At 48.4% G+C, this 15,238-nt stretch overlaps 2 protein-coding genes across 2 annotated transcripts in view; both read left to right on the top strand.

Annotated features, from left to right (window-relative positions):
• Window positions 1–8,696, top strand: part of LOC104866326 (NADH dehydrogenase [ubiquinone] 1 alpha subcomplex subunit 10, mitochondrial-like) — a 17,687-nt gene extending 8,991 nt beyond the window's left edge. The window contains 4 exon segments of the mRNA XM_033764759.1: window positions 1,191–1,245; window positions 2,823–2,908; window positions 6,034–6,231; window positions 8,619–8,696. Of these exon segments, the coding sequence (XP_033620650.1) occupies window positions 1,191–1,245; window positions 2,823–2,908; window positions 6,034–6,106 (214 nt within the window). The 3' untranslated portion in view covers window positions 6,107–6,231; window positions 8,619–8,696.
• LOC104856345 (NADH dehydrogenase [ubiquinone] 1 alpha subcomplex subunit 10, mitochondrial) overlaps window positions 1–15,238 on the top strand; it is an 80,215-nt gene that overhangs the window by 26,565 nt on the left and 38,412 nt on the right. The gene's annotated exons all lie outside the window — the stretch shown is intronic.

The raw sequence follows: 15,238 nt of genomic DNA, 5'->3' as shown, positions 1-15,238 counted from the left end.
TTTTAATTACAGCCCATGACCTTTGCTAAATTTGGGCAGATAGACTGCCCATTGTTAGAGTGAATTCTGTCTGGCATCTCAAGCTGTATAGATTTATGGCAACCACTTAGCTTGTGGGACATTTGTCTCATTGAGGTGAACGCTTGCCAGAAGCCCACAGTGCCGTGTGTACAGGATAAGTGTGGAGTCCCACGCTGCTGTGTGATGGGCGTGGCCAGGTGTGGGGTCACAGCCTGGGGTCATGCTGCAGCCTTGTGTTGGCCTGGGATCTCAAGGCCTTCTCTTAGAAATGCATTATGAGATTTGATTTTGTCTCGTCAGGTTTCAGGAAACCTATAACTACTGGATGCAGTTTGACTTTTGGTGTTTTTTTATAATGCTGGAAATTGAACCCAGGGCTTCATTGGAGTTTCTTCAGTATCTGGCTCTAGCAATTGGAAGGTGTTTTCGAGCAACTAATTCTCAGTCCTCTGGGCTTGCTGACTTGAGGGCCTGACATCTCAGCGTGATGGGCGCCCTGGCAGGCCCTGGGCTGGCCCGCTGTGGTCAGGGGTGTGGCAGAGGCAGCTCCGTTGTGTGGGGAGGTCCAGTCATCTCCCAGCTGCCCAAGCCCGTCCCTAATGGTCAGCTTAAAGCTGTGAGAAGGACAAAATGTGGGGATGGGGAAGGTGGCCAGTCCCCTTCTTCTCAAGCTGCACTTGTGATTTTCTTGTGTGGACTGAGGACAGAAGTGAGAGAACCGAGTGGCTGCTCCTCTTCTGCACAGCTCAGTTGAGATGGTCATCATGTGGGTCCCCTCCTTTCCTGAGTTCTGGATTTTGGCAGCTCCATCGCTGTGTGCCCCACCTGCTGTTTTCTGTGCCCTGTCCCAGGAGGCCCTGGCTGCTCATCCTGTGATGGGAGTTGCAGGTGCAGAGCACAGGTGTGGCAGTCAGGTGGCCATGTCAGTGGTAGCCATGGTCTGTTGCTCCTGTGGGTCGGGGAGGGGAGCTAGGAAGCAGACCTGTGGTCCTCCCTGCCTGTGTGAGCATTCTGCCGCCCTGCAGTGTCCCCCTACCAGGGCACAGAAGATATGCGCAGCATCGTGCCCTGTCGGAGTGGTCAGAGGGGCTGGAGTGTTCTGTGTTGCCTTGACAAGAACTTCAGCTTAGAAAGTTTTACATTGAACTTTGCTTTGCTTTTCCTTGCAGTGAGAAATGTGAGGTTTTGGTGGACAGTGCGAAAGAAAGTGAAGATGTAGACAAGGTAAGAAAAGGGCTGACGAGGTGATGAACGTGTTTCAGTCTGATTCATGTGTAATGTTCTTGCAAATGTGATGATCCGTCCCATTCCTATTGGTTTTAGGAACAGTATTTCATAGTCCAAAAGCAGTGTCCACCCAGCCCCTTACCATCACCTGCTCTTAATTCTTTTTTGGCATCCTGTGTTTAGCTGCTTTTTTTGTTACTATTTTTACAAAATAATTTAGGTTGCTGTGATCTTAAATTATAGATGGTAAAGATACAAAGAGCCTTGTATCAACATTTTTATTAAGTGTGTGATAAAGTTTAAACCTGGATTAATTAATGGGAAGGATTTACTTATTTAAAAGAGAATGGCTTTTCTTTCTCAAGTCTGTGCATTTGGTGAAGTTCCAGTCAGTCTCAGTGGAGTTTTCAGGAAATTTAATGAGTAATTGCCAAAATTTCTGAGAAAGAATAAATAATTGAGGACCTTTGTCCTCCAAAATACAAAAGCATATTATGAAATATAGCCGTAAAAGCACTGTGGTATCAGTGCAAGAATTAATAAATGTCCTAGAGGAACAAAACAGTTTAGAAACAGGGCTGTGTGCCTAAGCTTGGCAAAGTCAGTTCCTTAAAGATAGTAAAAAATGAAGTGGGGGAAATGGATTGTTTCTTAAATGGTATGGAGGCAACTGAATGTCCATTGGATAATGGCACAAGGTCTCTATTATAGATAAGCATAAATTACTAAAAAACATTCCAAGCACCAAAAGGCACAGAAACTGGAGTACGGTGTGGCTGGTAGGCAGGAGCATGCAGAGCCAGAACAGAGTGGAACAGCAAGGCACCTGCCCTCCTCACAGGAGCCAGGAGCCAGAGCAGGCCGAGTTCTTCCAGCAGGGGGCAGGCTTCTCCTTTCCGATGGAGCCTGCTCCAAAGAGGCTGCTGCGTCCTGCTCTGGGAATTCTTTGGAGACCTTGCCTTGTTCTCCTTGGACTGAGTGAATTACATTTTACTCCCTTGCCACCCTGTCTCTGTAATGCTGGGGTTTTTGGGGTTTTTTGTTTATTTTTTTTTTTTGAGGCGGGATTATTTTTGTGCCTCTTGATAGACTGTTTAGAAGGCATGTATCTTGGAGGAATCATGCATTTTGTATCTAAGACTCCCGAGTCCCTTACTAAGTGTGCTTGCATTCTCGGAACAAGAGAGAGGTAAGTGTTGAGTGTCTTGGGAAAGGATGGGAAGTCTGCCTCTCCGGAGGCCAGCCCGGAGCTGGGAGCCCAAATGTCGGGTCTACCAGACCCCGCACTTTTGAGGCTCGGCCTTGCCTTCTAGAGTGAGCCTGGCTGGGAAGAAGCAAGTAGCCCACCCCGCTCACAAACTTCCTGGATTCCTTTTCCACTCTGTCCTCCAGGCTGCACAGTGATCTCTGCACTGCCTGGTCCTGGAGCGGTGCCATCCTGTCACTTCTTGGGGTTACGACCATAACATTTTCTTTGAGTTTGGTGTGTGCCAGATACTCGTAACCTACAGTGTGACCTCATTCAAACCCCTAAAGTGGGGCTGCCCGTTTAAATCGAACCCTTCCTTCCTTAGGTGGTGGAGGACATTGAGTACCTCAGTTTGGACAAAGGACCTTGGCTGAAGCAGGATGACCACAGTCTCCATAACCTGCGGATGCGGTGAGTTCCCTGACTCTGGACTCCACATGTTGGATCTGTGGTGTGCCATAGTTAGGGGTCACTAGCACCTCCCAGTACTGAGGTGTATTTCCTTGTCCCTTCCAAACAGCTCTTGAATTCTCTAATCAGATCATTCCTTAATTGATTGCCAGCATTAAGTCAACAGATACTTTGATTCCGCTATGTGTTAGACAGACAGTCTTGTAATTTTAAAGGCTGTAGTATCAAATAAAATTCTGTTCTAATCAAGGATGAATCCTAGTGGAGAGGAGTACACAAGTAGAAAGAACTCTGTGGTCATGAAGGCTTTGCAGGGCAGTAGGCCGAGTCATGAGCTCGTGCATGGCTGGGGTCCAAGTGGCCAAGGGCACTGAAGCCACCAGAGAACTCGCATGCAGAGCCCAGGTGAAGCCAGGGCCAGGCATTGCCCAAGTGAAGAGGGTCAGGGCGGCAGCAGGTGGAGAAGCTCATGGGGAGGTGACCAGCTGTCTGTCCCTGTTGATCCCCTACTGCTGGACTGTCCATTTTGGCTGCTGAAGTCCACTTCATCAGTACCAACGTTGCCTATTTCTCCTTGGAGTTCTGTTAGTTCTCACCCCTGTGTTTCAGAGTTAGGTACAGGCGTGTTTGGGGTTATGTCGTCTTAGTATGTAATGCCGCTCTGTATCCCTGATGTTTTCCTTTGTTCTGAGGTCTGCTGTCTGCTCCTGCTTTTGATTAATGTGGGTGTGGTGTATCTTTTTCCATCCCTTTAACTTTGCTAAGTCTTATTTTCTTATAAACAGTAAATAGTTGAGTCTTTGTTTTGTTTTTTTATTAAACCCTGATAGTTTCTACTCATTGGTATATTTGGACTTCACATTTGAAGTGAGTTTGATGTATGTGAATTCATTTTGGCCATATTTATTTCTGGTGTGTTTTTGTTTGTTTGTTTGTTTGGTTTTGTTTTTTTTTGGGTGGTGGTGCTGGGGATCGAACCTAGCTGCATTCCCAGCCCTTTCTCACTATTTATTTTGAGGCAGGTTCCCATTAGCTTACTAAGTTACCCAGGCTGTGCTCAAACTAGTGACTTCCTGCCTCAGCTCTCCAGAGTGCTGTGATTTCAGGTGTGCAGCAGCACACTCAGCTGCCTTCCCTGGATGTGACTAAGCATTTTAGACAGGCCCTCTTGATGTCCTCTCTTAATATACCAATTCCTTAGAAAGTGCTGCAGTATGGTGTTCCTGTCTCTAAGAGAAGGACAGTGGCCCTCCACAGCCTCAAGTTCCGTATACACAGACCCAGCCACCTTTGGATAAGAATATTCCAGAAGAATTGTGATTGCCCTGAATACGTGCGGACTTTTTCTTGTCGTTCCCTAGACCGTATTGTGTGACATTGTGTAGATGGTATTTACTCTGTATCAGACTCATGAGGAATCTAGGGATTCTTGCAGATGTACTGGAGGATGGCATGGTTACATGGGAATACCCTGCCTTTTTGGTGAGGGTGCTTAAGCATCTTCAGATTTGGGCACCCACGGAGTCCTGGAACCAGTCCCCTGTGGATACTAAAGGATGCCTGTACTTGGTTTTCAGCTTTTTTGGTTGTGAAAACAGGAGTGACAGCTTCCAAGCTCTTTATTTGTTAGAGCTGAAACTGTTGGTCTCTTCTGTTTGTCTAGACCAGTGATGGTGAACCTTTTAGAGCTTTCAGTGGTACAAACAGCCCACTGCAGCGCATGTGCTATAGATTTCCCACCACTGGTCTAGACATATGTCTGCGTCTGTTGGTGAATTTACCAGAGAGACCCACTGTACTCTGCCATTCTGAACCATGCTAAGCACCCTTCCTTTCTTGTAACTGCTTGCCTGCCTTCTCATCTGAAGTTGTGCAGTCACCACCATACCATGGGGCTGTGTCCGGAGGATGTGCAGGAGCATTTCCTCCATTTACAGTGAGGAGACTGTAGCTCGGGAGCTCCCGGGTGACCCTGGCTGGTGCTCTGTAGGACCTGGTGCCATGAGCTGCATGCATCTGTTCAGACTTGAATCCTGGGGAGCCAGACTCCTCGATCCGCTGTACACCAGCCCGAAGCCTCCTCTTCCAGAGTCACATGCTGCAGGTCGCTGTGTTCTCTATTTTGCTCTCTGTCTCCTGTCACTCCAGCTCGGCCCTGCACACCCCATCTCATGCACACCCCTCAGGTTGCTTGTCACTGACGTCGCAGTGACCCCTTTCTTTCTGGCAGCGTGGGTCAGTGGCTCATCTTGGACTGGTCCAGATTCAGTTCCTTTCAGTTGACTCAGACCTGGGGTATCTGCCCTGGTTTTGCACTTCTCCTGGGACGCCCTGCCTGCTTTAGCCTCTTCTTCCTCTCTCTCTGTCTCTCTCTCTCTCTGTCTGTCTGTCTCTCTCTCTCTCTGTCTGTCTGTCTCTCTCTCTGTCTGTCTGTCTGTCTGTCTGTCTCTCTCTCTCTCTCTCTCTCTCTCTCTCCCTGAAGCTTCCTCTTCGCTCTTCTGCAATACTATTTTATGTGAGTGCGTGTGTGGCCCTGTCTGTCAGTATTGACTGCTGCTGGGCTGAGTGTGACTGTTGCATAAGGAAAGTGACTGCTCCGAAGCCCTAACGCACTGACTGAGACTAGAGAATGTCTTTTTGACCTCCTAGGATAATACCATGTCATTTTCGAAGTACACCCTGAAATGTGCATTGATTTAATTATTCAGCATGTTCAAGATTCCTGTTTTAAAAATCATAATTTTAGTCATTAGGTAGTTACATGGTAGAATAGAGAAGGATCCTGTAATTCTCCCAGAGTTTGTAAATCATAGCATTCAATTAATTAGTTTGCTATGGGGTTTTCCTTTCCTTTTCTTCATTTTTTTATTGCCCCCACCCGTTTCATAACTTTTTACAATGGTAATTTTGATTATTTTCATTTGACTCCCATTTCTTAAGTGAAAATTATAACCAATTTTCTGAGGTAATTATTGTAAACATGCCATTTACCAGTTATGCTCATTTTGTGCAGAACCTGAGCAAATTATTGCTTAGAACATTTTGTACCATCTCAGTTACATGTGTCAGTGTATAATTATGTGTGTGTGCATGCTCACACTAAGTGGCAGTGACTGTGTTCTCAGTCTTGACAGTGTTTTGTGCTCATGTTCGTGGCCCATGACTGACTGGCACCTCCGGGGATGGCGTCAGCCCTGAGGGTCACCGATTGCCAGCCCAGTGCCCAGATGTGCAGGCCCTTCCTCGCCTGAGCCGCCTTGTGGTCCCTGCCACCCGCTGTCTGCCTTCCCTTCCCGCAGAGACCCCTGCAACAGCTCCACAAGGTGGGCTTCTTGTGCTGCGAGCCTGTAGGTGGTGGATCCTCAGTATCTCCTACGGAACCCGGTCCTCACAGTTCAGGGGGAAGTGGACAGCAGGCTGTGGGGAAGTTACACTTTCTCTTACCTGGGAAAGAGTGGAGTCATAAACCTCATTTGCCATTTTATGTTCTGGTGTCCTCCTGCCTCACTCTATTGTCTTAAAATGCATGGTGCGGCCCTCACACTGTACACCAGGCCTCAGTGCCTCTTACCTCTGGGCTGCACACTTAGCGTATGTCATTCTCAGTCTGTTTGAATTCTTCCTAATTAAACTAAGTGCTCTGTAAACAGAATGTTTTCTTTCACTGCTTTTTGCTTCCTGAGTTGTAAACAGCTTCCTGGTGTCTGTTCCTTGTTTTTATCTCCAGTTCAGAATGTATCAGGCCAGACCTACAGGTTTCCTAGAACTGTGCCCTGTGCTGTTCTTCTCACCTGTGCGACACCTTGACAATTACTAACGTTTAAGACCTCATTTAGGTTGACGTTTTTAATTTGAGATCATCTCAAAAATTGTGTAGTAACGTTATAGAATAACTGTGTTAACAGTGAAGAAACTATGCATACTCATCACTGAAATGTGTCTGGAATGTACTTGAAACACCGTATAGGAGAGCCGCCTGCACTTCCCTCTGGAACCCACATGGAGCTCGGAGCGCAGTGTTTAAGACCTCATTTAGGTTGACGTTTTTAATTTGAGATCATCTCAAAAATTGTGTAGTAACGTTATAGAATAACTGTGTTAACAGTGAAGAAACTATGCATACTCATCACTGAAATGTGTCTGGAATGTACTTGAAACACCGTATAGGAGAGCCGCCTGCACTTCCCTCTGGAACCCACATGGAGCTCGGAGCGCAGTGCCACAAACTTCACTTTGGTACTGTGTGGGATTTTGTCAGATGCCCGCATTGCCTTTGTAACAACCAGGAATAGCAGTCTAGCCAAATACAGTCCCTGTATGCCCTTTACAAACTTGACAATTTGCTTGTTTGAGTTTCAGGAAGTATTTGAGTATTTTTTAGTCGGTAAAACTAACTTGACACCAAAGCTGAAAAAACAGTCTTATCTTGGTGTACATTGCAGCTGTTTGCCTGACCAGGAGAGACCCACATGAATTCACCTAGGAGCACACACACACAGGCACAGTGATCCTGGTGCCTGTTCCAGAGATTGGCCTCCAGGACACTGATTGTGTGGGGACACTCGTGGGTGCTCCGCCCGCCTCTGTCCTCCATTCTCTGTGGCCCTCTGGAAGTGTGACCCCAGGACCCGTGGCATTGCAGCTGTTTGCCTGACCAGGAGAGACCCACATGAATTCACCTAGGAGCACACACACACAGGCACAGTGATCCTGGTGCCTGTTCCAGAGATTGGCCTCCAGGACACTGATTGTGTGGGGACACTCGTGGGTGCTCCGCCCGCCTCTGTCCTCCATTCTCTGTGGCCCTCTGGAAGTGTGACCCCAGGACCCGTGGGCAGCTCTCTGTGGCCCAGGCGGCCAGTCTTGGGCTGTGGTGGGTCTAGGCTCTTTCAGGAACATCACAGAGCCTCCACTGGAGCCTTCACAAACAGGAAGTGCCCACTGCCTAACTTATGGGAAAGTGGCCATAAGAAGTCATTATTTTCTTTGTTTTGAGCCCATAAAATAGGAAACTTTTTAATGCTCCTTTGTAAAAGCTTAAAGATGTTTTTCATCTTCAAGATTAAATTTAAAGTAAGCAAATTATGGCAAAGTATAAATATTTTAGCACTTATCAAAATGAAGTACTTAAAGCCGGAGAGTGTCCCTGATTTGTATTTATTAGTGCCAAGAAAACGAAGCCTCAGAGCTTGCAAGAGTGGTGGTGTCAGGTCACCCGTGGTCGCAGGCTCCACAGGCCCTGTCCCTTCACTGCCACACAACTCTGCACATGCAGCAGCAGAAGCAGGACACTGGGGGCAGCCGCTGCTCCTGGTCTTTCCCCAGACAGGCATAAACTGTGCACGTTTATTTCCAGGGAGTGCTCCCTATGTGCACAGCACTGTGATGCAATTGAGCATAGGTGCTCCTCTGTCCCTGTGTGTAGAGCACACTTTGGCCCTTTCACATTACCGGAGCGCCCTTGTTCCCAGAAGTCTTTGTCTGAGGGCGCCTGCTTGGGCTGTGCTCGCCCTCGATTCCCAAGTGGGGGCATCTCACAGGCAAGGTCTTCGGTGCAGAGTTTGTGCTTCTGAGCTGGGAGCTTGGGACATAGCAGCATTTGTCTTAGTGTCTGGATTTTCCGTATGGCTGATTAAAAACGTCCGACTTAGCCCTTTTCACGTGATTTACTCCCTGGCCTGGTATGACCCGTGTGTGTCTTGTCTTTCAGGTTTCAGGATAAGTGGCAAGTGCTGAATTACACAAGTATCCCCATCTGTCTCCTGGAAATCACAGTCTGAGCTCCCCAGAGTGACCGGCTCCACTGCAAGTTCAGAGAGGTGAGTCCTGCGTGTGGGGAGCTGTCCTGGGGGCACACGGGCCACTGGCCTGGGGGGGTGCAGACCAGCTGTTTCCCCGGGTCTCTGCAGGGAGCAGGTGGGGCCCACGTTGTTCCCAAGGTGTTGCAGTGGTTCTGAGTGTGCTCGCAACTGTTCTTTGTTGGGCTCCATCTCTTTACTGCCGTGTCCTACTTCTGGTTCCTCTTACTCTCACTCTTCTCAATCCCTCGGCCAGCTGTAAGGCCTGTATTTCTACAGAGTCCTTCGACTGGGAGTGCAGAGGGAGGATGGGCGTGCCTGGGGACAGACAGTGGGAAGAGGCGCTGGCCAGGGCTGCCTCCTTGTCCTCTTCTGATCCCCACACCTTCTTACAGATCCTTCGTCCTCTGGGTGGAGAGTGTTTTCCAGCCAGGCTTCCTCAAGCGGGGGAGCCGTGGCCTGCGCTGAGCACCCTCCAGGCTGTGGACTAGCATGGGTCGTTTCCAGTCTGCCGTGGCTGTGTTTGCTGCTGGCAAACGTATGAATGATTGTGCTGTGGTCCGTGCACCCTGCTGTGCAGTGAATGCGTGTGTCCTGGAGAGAGCTCTCCACAGTCTGTTCCGAGAGGACCTGCCAGGTGCGTGTTGCTGTCCTACGCCTTGGCTGTGTATTCTTCTCCCTCCAGCTGCGCTGTGCAGGTCTGCAGCTTCCTCAGCCTGCGGGGGGGCTTCCCCTCGCCTCCTGGGCCCTGCCCCTCGCAGAAGCAGCCATGCTGCATGCAGACCCTCCACAGCTGCACCCAGGCCCTCTGCCACCAGAAGTCCTGGTAGTCTCACTTTGCTTATGTTTTGAGGCTCGAGCTTTTATCCTTTTGTTCATATGACATTTTCTCCCGTGTATTTAGTAATGCTTTATACCTTGCAACGTCATTCAGTATGTATTTCATATGTAACACTTTTTTTTTTTGGTGTGTATATGCAAAGTAGCCTTTTCTGTGTCTTTTAACTTCAGCCTATCTGTATACTTGTCTGTCTTTATGTGTGGTTCAGGTTAGCCTTGAACTCACTGTGGCGCCCAGGCTGGCCTTGAATGCAAAGCAACCCTCCTGTCTCAGCCTCCCAGGTGCTAGGATTACAGGCGTATACCACCATGCCTGGCTATATTTGTATTTAATGTGAATAATTTATAAGCTGGGGATATTTTTAAAGAATATTTGCCAGTTTGGATGTTTGGAATATTTATGTATTTGCATTTATGGCAGCCCTTGACAGATTTGTTTGGAAATACCCTGTGGCACTACCTATATTTTTTCTGCCTGTTCTATGTGTTATTTTTCCTTTCTTGTTTGCTTTTGTTTGGATTTTTTTTTTTTCAATTTCATTTGCACCCCCTCCCATTTATTTGCTAATCCTTACCCTGGTAATTAAAATCTTCATCTGTAATTCGCTGAAGCCTCAATTGGTAGTTTTCCAGTTCCAGAGCAGTGTGAAGATTGCAGAGTACTGTTAACTCCACTTGCCTGGCCCTTCTCCTTTGTGCTGTCCTGGTCACGTGCCTCGATCCCATGCATTTGAAGCCCTGTGGGACGTGGGCACCGAGCTGTACAGTCGGTGGGTGCAGGTGGGTCCATGCCGCGTCCACCCTGATGCAGCCTTCCTGAGGCTTTGGTTTAGGGTCCTTGGTCTTCTGCTTGTTGTGGACAACAAATTCTCACACTTAAATAGTCTTTCTTCATTTTTGTCTGCTTTTTATTTAGGAATATTTCAAACTTTTAAAATAATGACAGGAACCATTCAACAGGAAGTTAGCACCATGATGCCCACCCGTCTTCAAACTCCACTGGAGCTGGTCCCAGCATGCGGTCCCTGTGCCGCACCTCCAAGGTGTTCTGGGAACCTAGTCCAGGCCCCGGGTCTGGGCCCAGGAGATGTTTAGATAGAGTCTGCCAGGCAGAGTGAGGCCCACTGCAGTTGGAGGCCCTCCACTTGAGTGTGTCATCCTTACCACCCCACTGTGTAGCTGTCACAGTCAGAAATGAGCATTTGCACACATTGCTGCCGCCTGGCCTCCTGGACCCTATGCCACGGACCAGCTTGTGACCCCAGTGATGTGGCTGTGTTCAGGATGTTGTCCCTTTCGTCTTGGCATCCAGATTAGTCCTCGAACTTGCTTAGATTTTCAAGACCTTGACACCTTGGAGGATTACAGGACAGTGATTCTACTGCGTGTCTCTTAGTTTGGTCATGTAGGCGTCTTGTCTGTGGTGGTGGTGGGGGCTCTCTGCTTCTCACCAGGTACTCTATGACTCCCATTTGCCCCGGCACTGCTTCTGTCACTTGGTTGCTTGATTAAGATGGTATCTTTGTAATAAAGGTACTTCCTCACTTTTCCTAAGTACTAAGCAGTGGGGGAGATACCTTGAGACCATGTAAAAGTGTTCTCATCACGTTTGCTCTCAACAGTTTTAGCATGTATTGATTTTCTTAACTACATCAGTTATTGCTGTGATGTTTGCCAAACTGTAATTCTTTTATTTCTACCATCCCTTCACATTCGTTTGTGCCCTGCACTAGCATTTTCCCCTTCCCTCCCTTTATTTGTTCATTTATGTGTTTGTGTCACTGTAGATGTCGAATTCTGTGTATTCACACACATCTGTATTTATTTCTGTCCCTCTGTGTTGAAAAGCTGAAGTTCACCCTGCTGTCTCTGGTCCTGTGTCACACTACAGGCTTCATGCTAGGATCTCTTCCCTATCCATCATGGAGCGTGGCTGATCTGCCTCTTGCCTCGGTATATTGCCTTCAATTAGTCCCTGTATATGGGGCCAGCCTGCTGTTGGCTGCCACCATGGACCTGCCTCGGGGAGGCCCCCTCCGTCCCCAAGGAGACCTGAGCCCTACAGAGCCCTGCAGAATGACTCTGGACCAAATTCTTAGAGAATACTTGCACTCAGTATGGAATTCTCAGTTGCCAATTTTCCTTGCAGCATTCTTAAACTTCAGTATTTTGGGCTTCTGGCTTTCGTGTTTCTGGTGAATAGGTTGCTGTCCTCTTAGGAATATAATGCATCTTATTTCTCTGGCAGGGCTCATTTTCTTTTTCAAGAGGTTTTCTTACTTGGTTTTGAGCACAGTCCATTGCAGGGATGACAAACCTTGCAGAAACAAGTGCCCAGACTGCTACCCAGAACCCATGTACTTAGCACACAGTGCCAACACTGCAGTTAAGCCTGGATGCTGAGGTTTTGGTTTAACATCTTTCTATAGAGGAGCACAATAACATGCATCCCATAGGTTCACCACCACTACTCTAGCGTGTCTGTGCTCTTGAGTGTGCAGGTACACCTGCACGTAGTCTGCCCAGCTCACACTGCACCTGTGGAGTGATCTTCAGAGTTGTGTCTCTCTGCCCTTCTCTGTCTGCTCCTGCTCGGGCTTCAGTCATTTGTATGCTGGACCTTCTTAGCAGGTTCCGTCTATGCCTGCGATCTTTTCTGTATTTTCCACAGTCTTCTTCTTTGTCTGGTTCTCCTACTCATTTTGGTTGTGGTCATTCAGTCATGGTATGCTTCCTAGTTGATTTTTTGTTCTTTTGTTTGTGGTTCTTGTCTTGTGACAGCCATTTTTTCGGAACGTAAAGGTAGCTGGAGGCCTTGGCAAACATTCCTTACTCCTGTGTTGTGCTGTTGTGGCAGGGGCTGCAGTGCAGACAGATCCCCTGAATGTATTCAGAGACTGCACGACTGGCTGAGCCTACATGTTATGAGGTCTGATGATTTCCAGCTTGCCCTTCCCAAGAGACCACCTTTAACAGGTCTCTTTCTGCTTTAAATGGTGTCCCACAGTACTTAGCTGCTTGAAGCTCTGCCCAGTGTCTTGCTCTTTGCTGCTGCTGCTGCTGCTAAGGGGGCAAGAGAGGCCTTGGGAGGAGGGGCCGCAGTCCTTGGCACACCTGTGCTTGCCGCTGTGTCCCTGCCAGGTGCCTTGTGCATGCCCTTCTGTCTGTGCTCTCCACATCTTGGTAGTTCAGGAGGGCAGAGTGGGTCTGCACAGCTGGTCTTCAGGAGCTGGGTGCCTTAGCTGCTGTCACCAACTCCATCTGTGGGAGATCACCCAGCACCTTTTCATTGTTACTGTGTTGTGTGTAGCTTGTCTACCCTTTAATTTGTGAGCATTTAAGAGAAACTATGGTATTGGGCTTGTGGTTTTAATTATGGATAAATATTTAGAAATGTTAAAATTTTAATCAGTAGATGATTGGGGAAGTCTAATTCTTCAAGTTTTTGGAAATGGAAAGGAACTTCAATTTTTGGAACAGTTTTAGATTTACAGAAAGACCGTGAGGATAGTGGAGAGTTCTCGTATACCATACATCTGGTCTTCCACGAAAGCCGTGGCTTCCCATAAATCACAGCAACGAAGTCACCCAGTTTCCCTCTGGAGGGCCCAGTAGATGATTGGGGAAGTCTAATTCTTCAAGTTTTTGGAAATGGAAAGGAACTTCAATTTTTGGAACAGTTTTAGATTTACAGAAAGACCGTGAGGATAGTGGAGAGTTCTCGTATACCATACATCTGGTCTTCCACGAAAGCCGTGGCTTCCCATAAATCACAGCAACGAAGTCACCCAGTTTCCCTCTGGAGGGCCCTGTGGGGCAGGATGCTCGTGTGGAGCTCTGCTGTGCACCACACACAAGTCTGTGGGCAGGCTCATGGCTTAGTGCGGCAGGCCTGGCCAGCAGCAGGACTCATCTCCAGCTGTGCTGCAGGCAGCGGCCCTCCTTCCTGGGCCCATGCTGCCCCTGGTGCAGCACCACTTGACAACTGGTCTCACAGCAGCCCTTGGTGGACAAGCGGGTGCCCATGTTCCCTGCTTGAAGGCCTCCCTCTTCGTCTCTCCCCAGCCTGTCCCTGTGAGCAAGAGAAGGTGGCTTCTTTACATGGCCTTTCAGATAGAGCAGAGCACAGGCGTTTGTCCCCAGAGCCTCGCCTCAGAGGCCACCAGGAAAAAACTGGCTGTTGAGTTGCTTGTAGTTGGGTCAAAGTTGTAAGGCTTAGTGGAATCACTGTGAAATTTGAATGGCTAAGCAAATTAAATAGTGTTTTAGAGAATTACATGTTACAGGAAGAAATTGTGAGTCCTCGAGGATCTAAAGAGAACGGAGCTTCATAGAGAAGGATTTGCATTTTGCTGTATTTGTGTTAGAAAGGAGGAGTGACCAAGGAAAATCAGAACCAGCCTCTCATCAGAGCAAAGCCAAGTGAGTCTGAGGCGATCTGCACAAAGCTGTGTACTCACGTGCGTGTGGCAGGACGTGAGCCTGCTGTGCAGGTGGCAGGGGCTGGGAGGCGTCTGTCACTTCAGGAGAGGAGGATTCTGGACTAGTGCCAGGGTGCTTCTTAGGTCAGGGCCCTTGAACACCAGTACCCTGGGTGCAGTTTCTCCCTGCTAGGAAGTGTGTGTGTGTGTGTGTGTGTGTGTGTGTGTGTGTGTGTGTGTGTTTGGCTTATAAGTTGAAAATTTGTGTGTTTCCCTTCACCAACAACATGCAAGTATATATAGTGTTCATTAACACTGGGAGGGTAGTACAATACCAGAAGCATACGTAACTTCAGAGAAACTCACAGTGGAGCATCTAGTGAGGCAGCCGGGGTGGCGTTCTGCTCATTCGGCTGCTCCTGCGTCCACTGCACACCATGTACCTTGTGACCGTGCTGATCCTTTGTGAGTGGACGTTATAGGTACAGTGCTCATTCCTGGAAAAAGGAAAGGTGCTTTGACCTTGATTGTTTTCATCCAGTTTTACAGCCTCCTTTTCCCTTTTAGATCTTTCTGTCTTTTCTGTCTTTGGGGTTTGTGTTGCAGAGGACAGGTCTGGATTTGAATCTCTTTGCCTTTATGCCAGGGCTTTCTGGGTCTTGTTGTTGGGATCCTGTTCCTTACTTGTATTTTCTGCTGCTTCTCTTGAATTTTATGAACACAGTTGACTTTACCTTGTGTACCTGGGAGTGCCTGATTTCCTTTTTCTTGTTCTTACTCTTGGTGGTTCATTTCTCCAGCTTTGGAGACTGAGTCCTCAGCTCCTGTGTGGGTCTCACCCTGAGCCTTTCATGAACATATGTCTGAGAGACCCTGGGAGGCCCGGTCCTTGGGTGGGGAGCAGAGGCTTTCTGGGTGGAAGGGTGTCCTGAATATTACGTTTAACTGGGTGTCCTGCATCACCCCTGATTCTGGCCACCCTTCCCAGGTCGCGAGGAGCTGGGACTTAGGGGACCCTGGAGGCAATGTGAATTTGTACCCCCAGAAGTGTGTGAGAGCAGCCTGTGTTCTGGCTCTCAACAGCTCTTAGGAAGCGCCTGGGGCAGCTGTGGCCTCAGTAGCTCTTGGTTTTCAGTGTGTTTCCTTCTGATCCCAACATGCCAGCAGGTTTGGAGTGCGTATGTCCGAGCTTCCAGGCTTCTTATCAGAGGCCTTGCAGACCGCAGCTGCCTCCGTTTTCCATGATCTGAGGGCTGCTTTGGTGCAGGGTC

Source organism: Fukomys damarensis, unplaced genomic scaffold, assembly GCF_012274545.1.
Source record: "Fukomys damarensis isolate Sample0158 unplaced genomic scaffold, DMR_v1.0_HiC HiC_scaffold_16, whole genome shotgun sequence".
Classification (NCBI taxonomy): domain Eukaryota; kingdom Metazoa; phylum Chordata; class Mammalia; order Rodentia; family Bathyergidae; genus Fukomys; species Fukomys damarensis.
The sequence above is the reverse complement of the archived record's forward strand: the minus strand, read 5'-3'. Positions and strand labels throughout refer to the sequence as shown.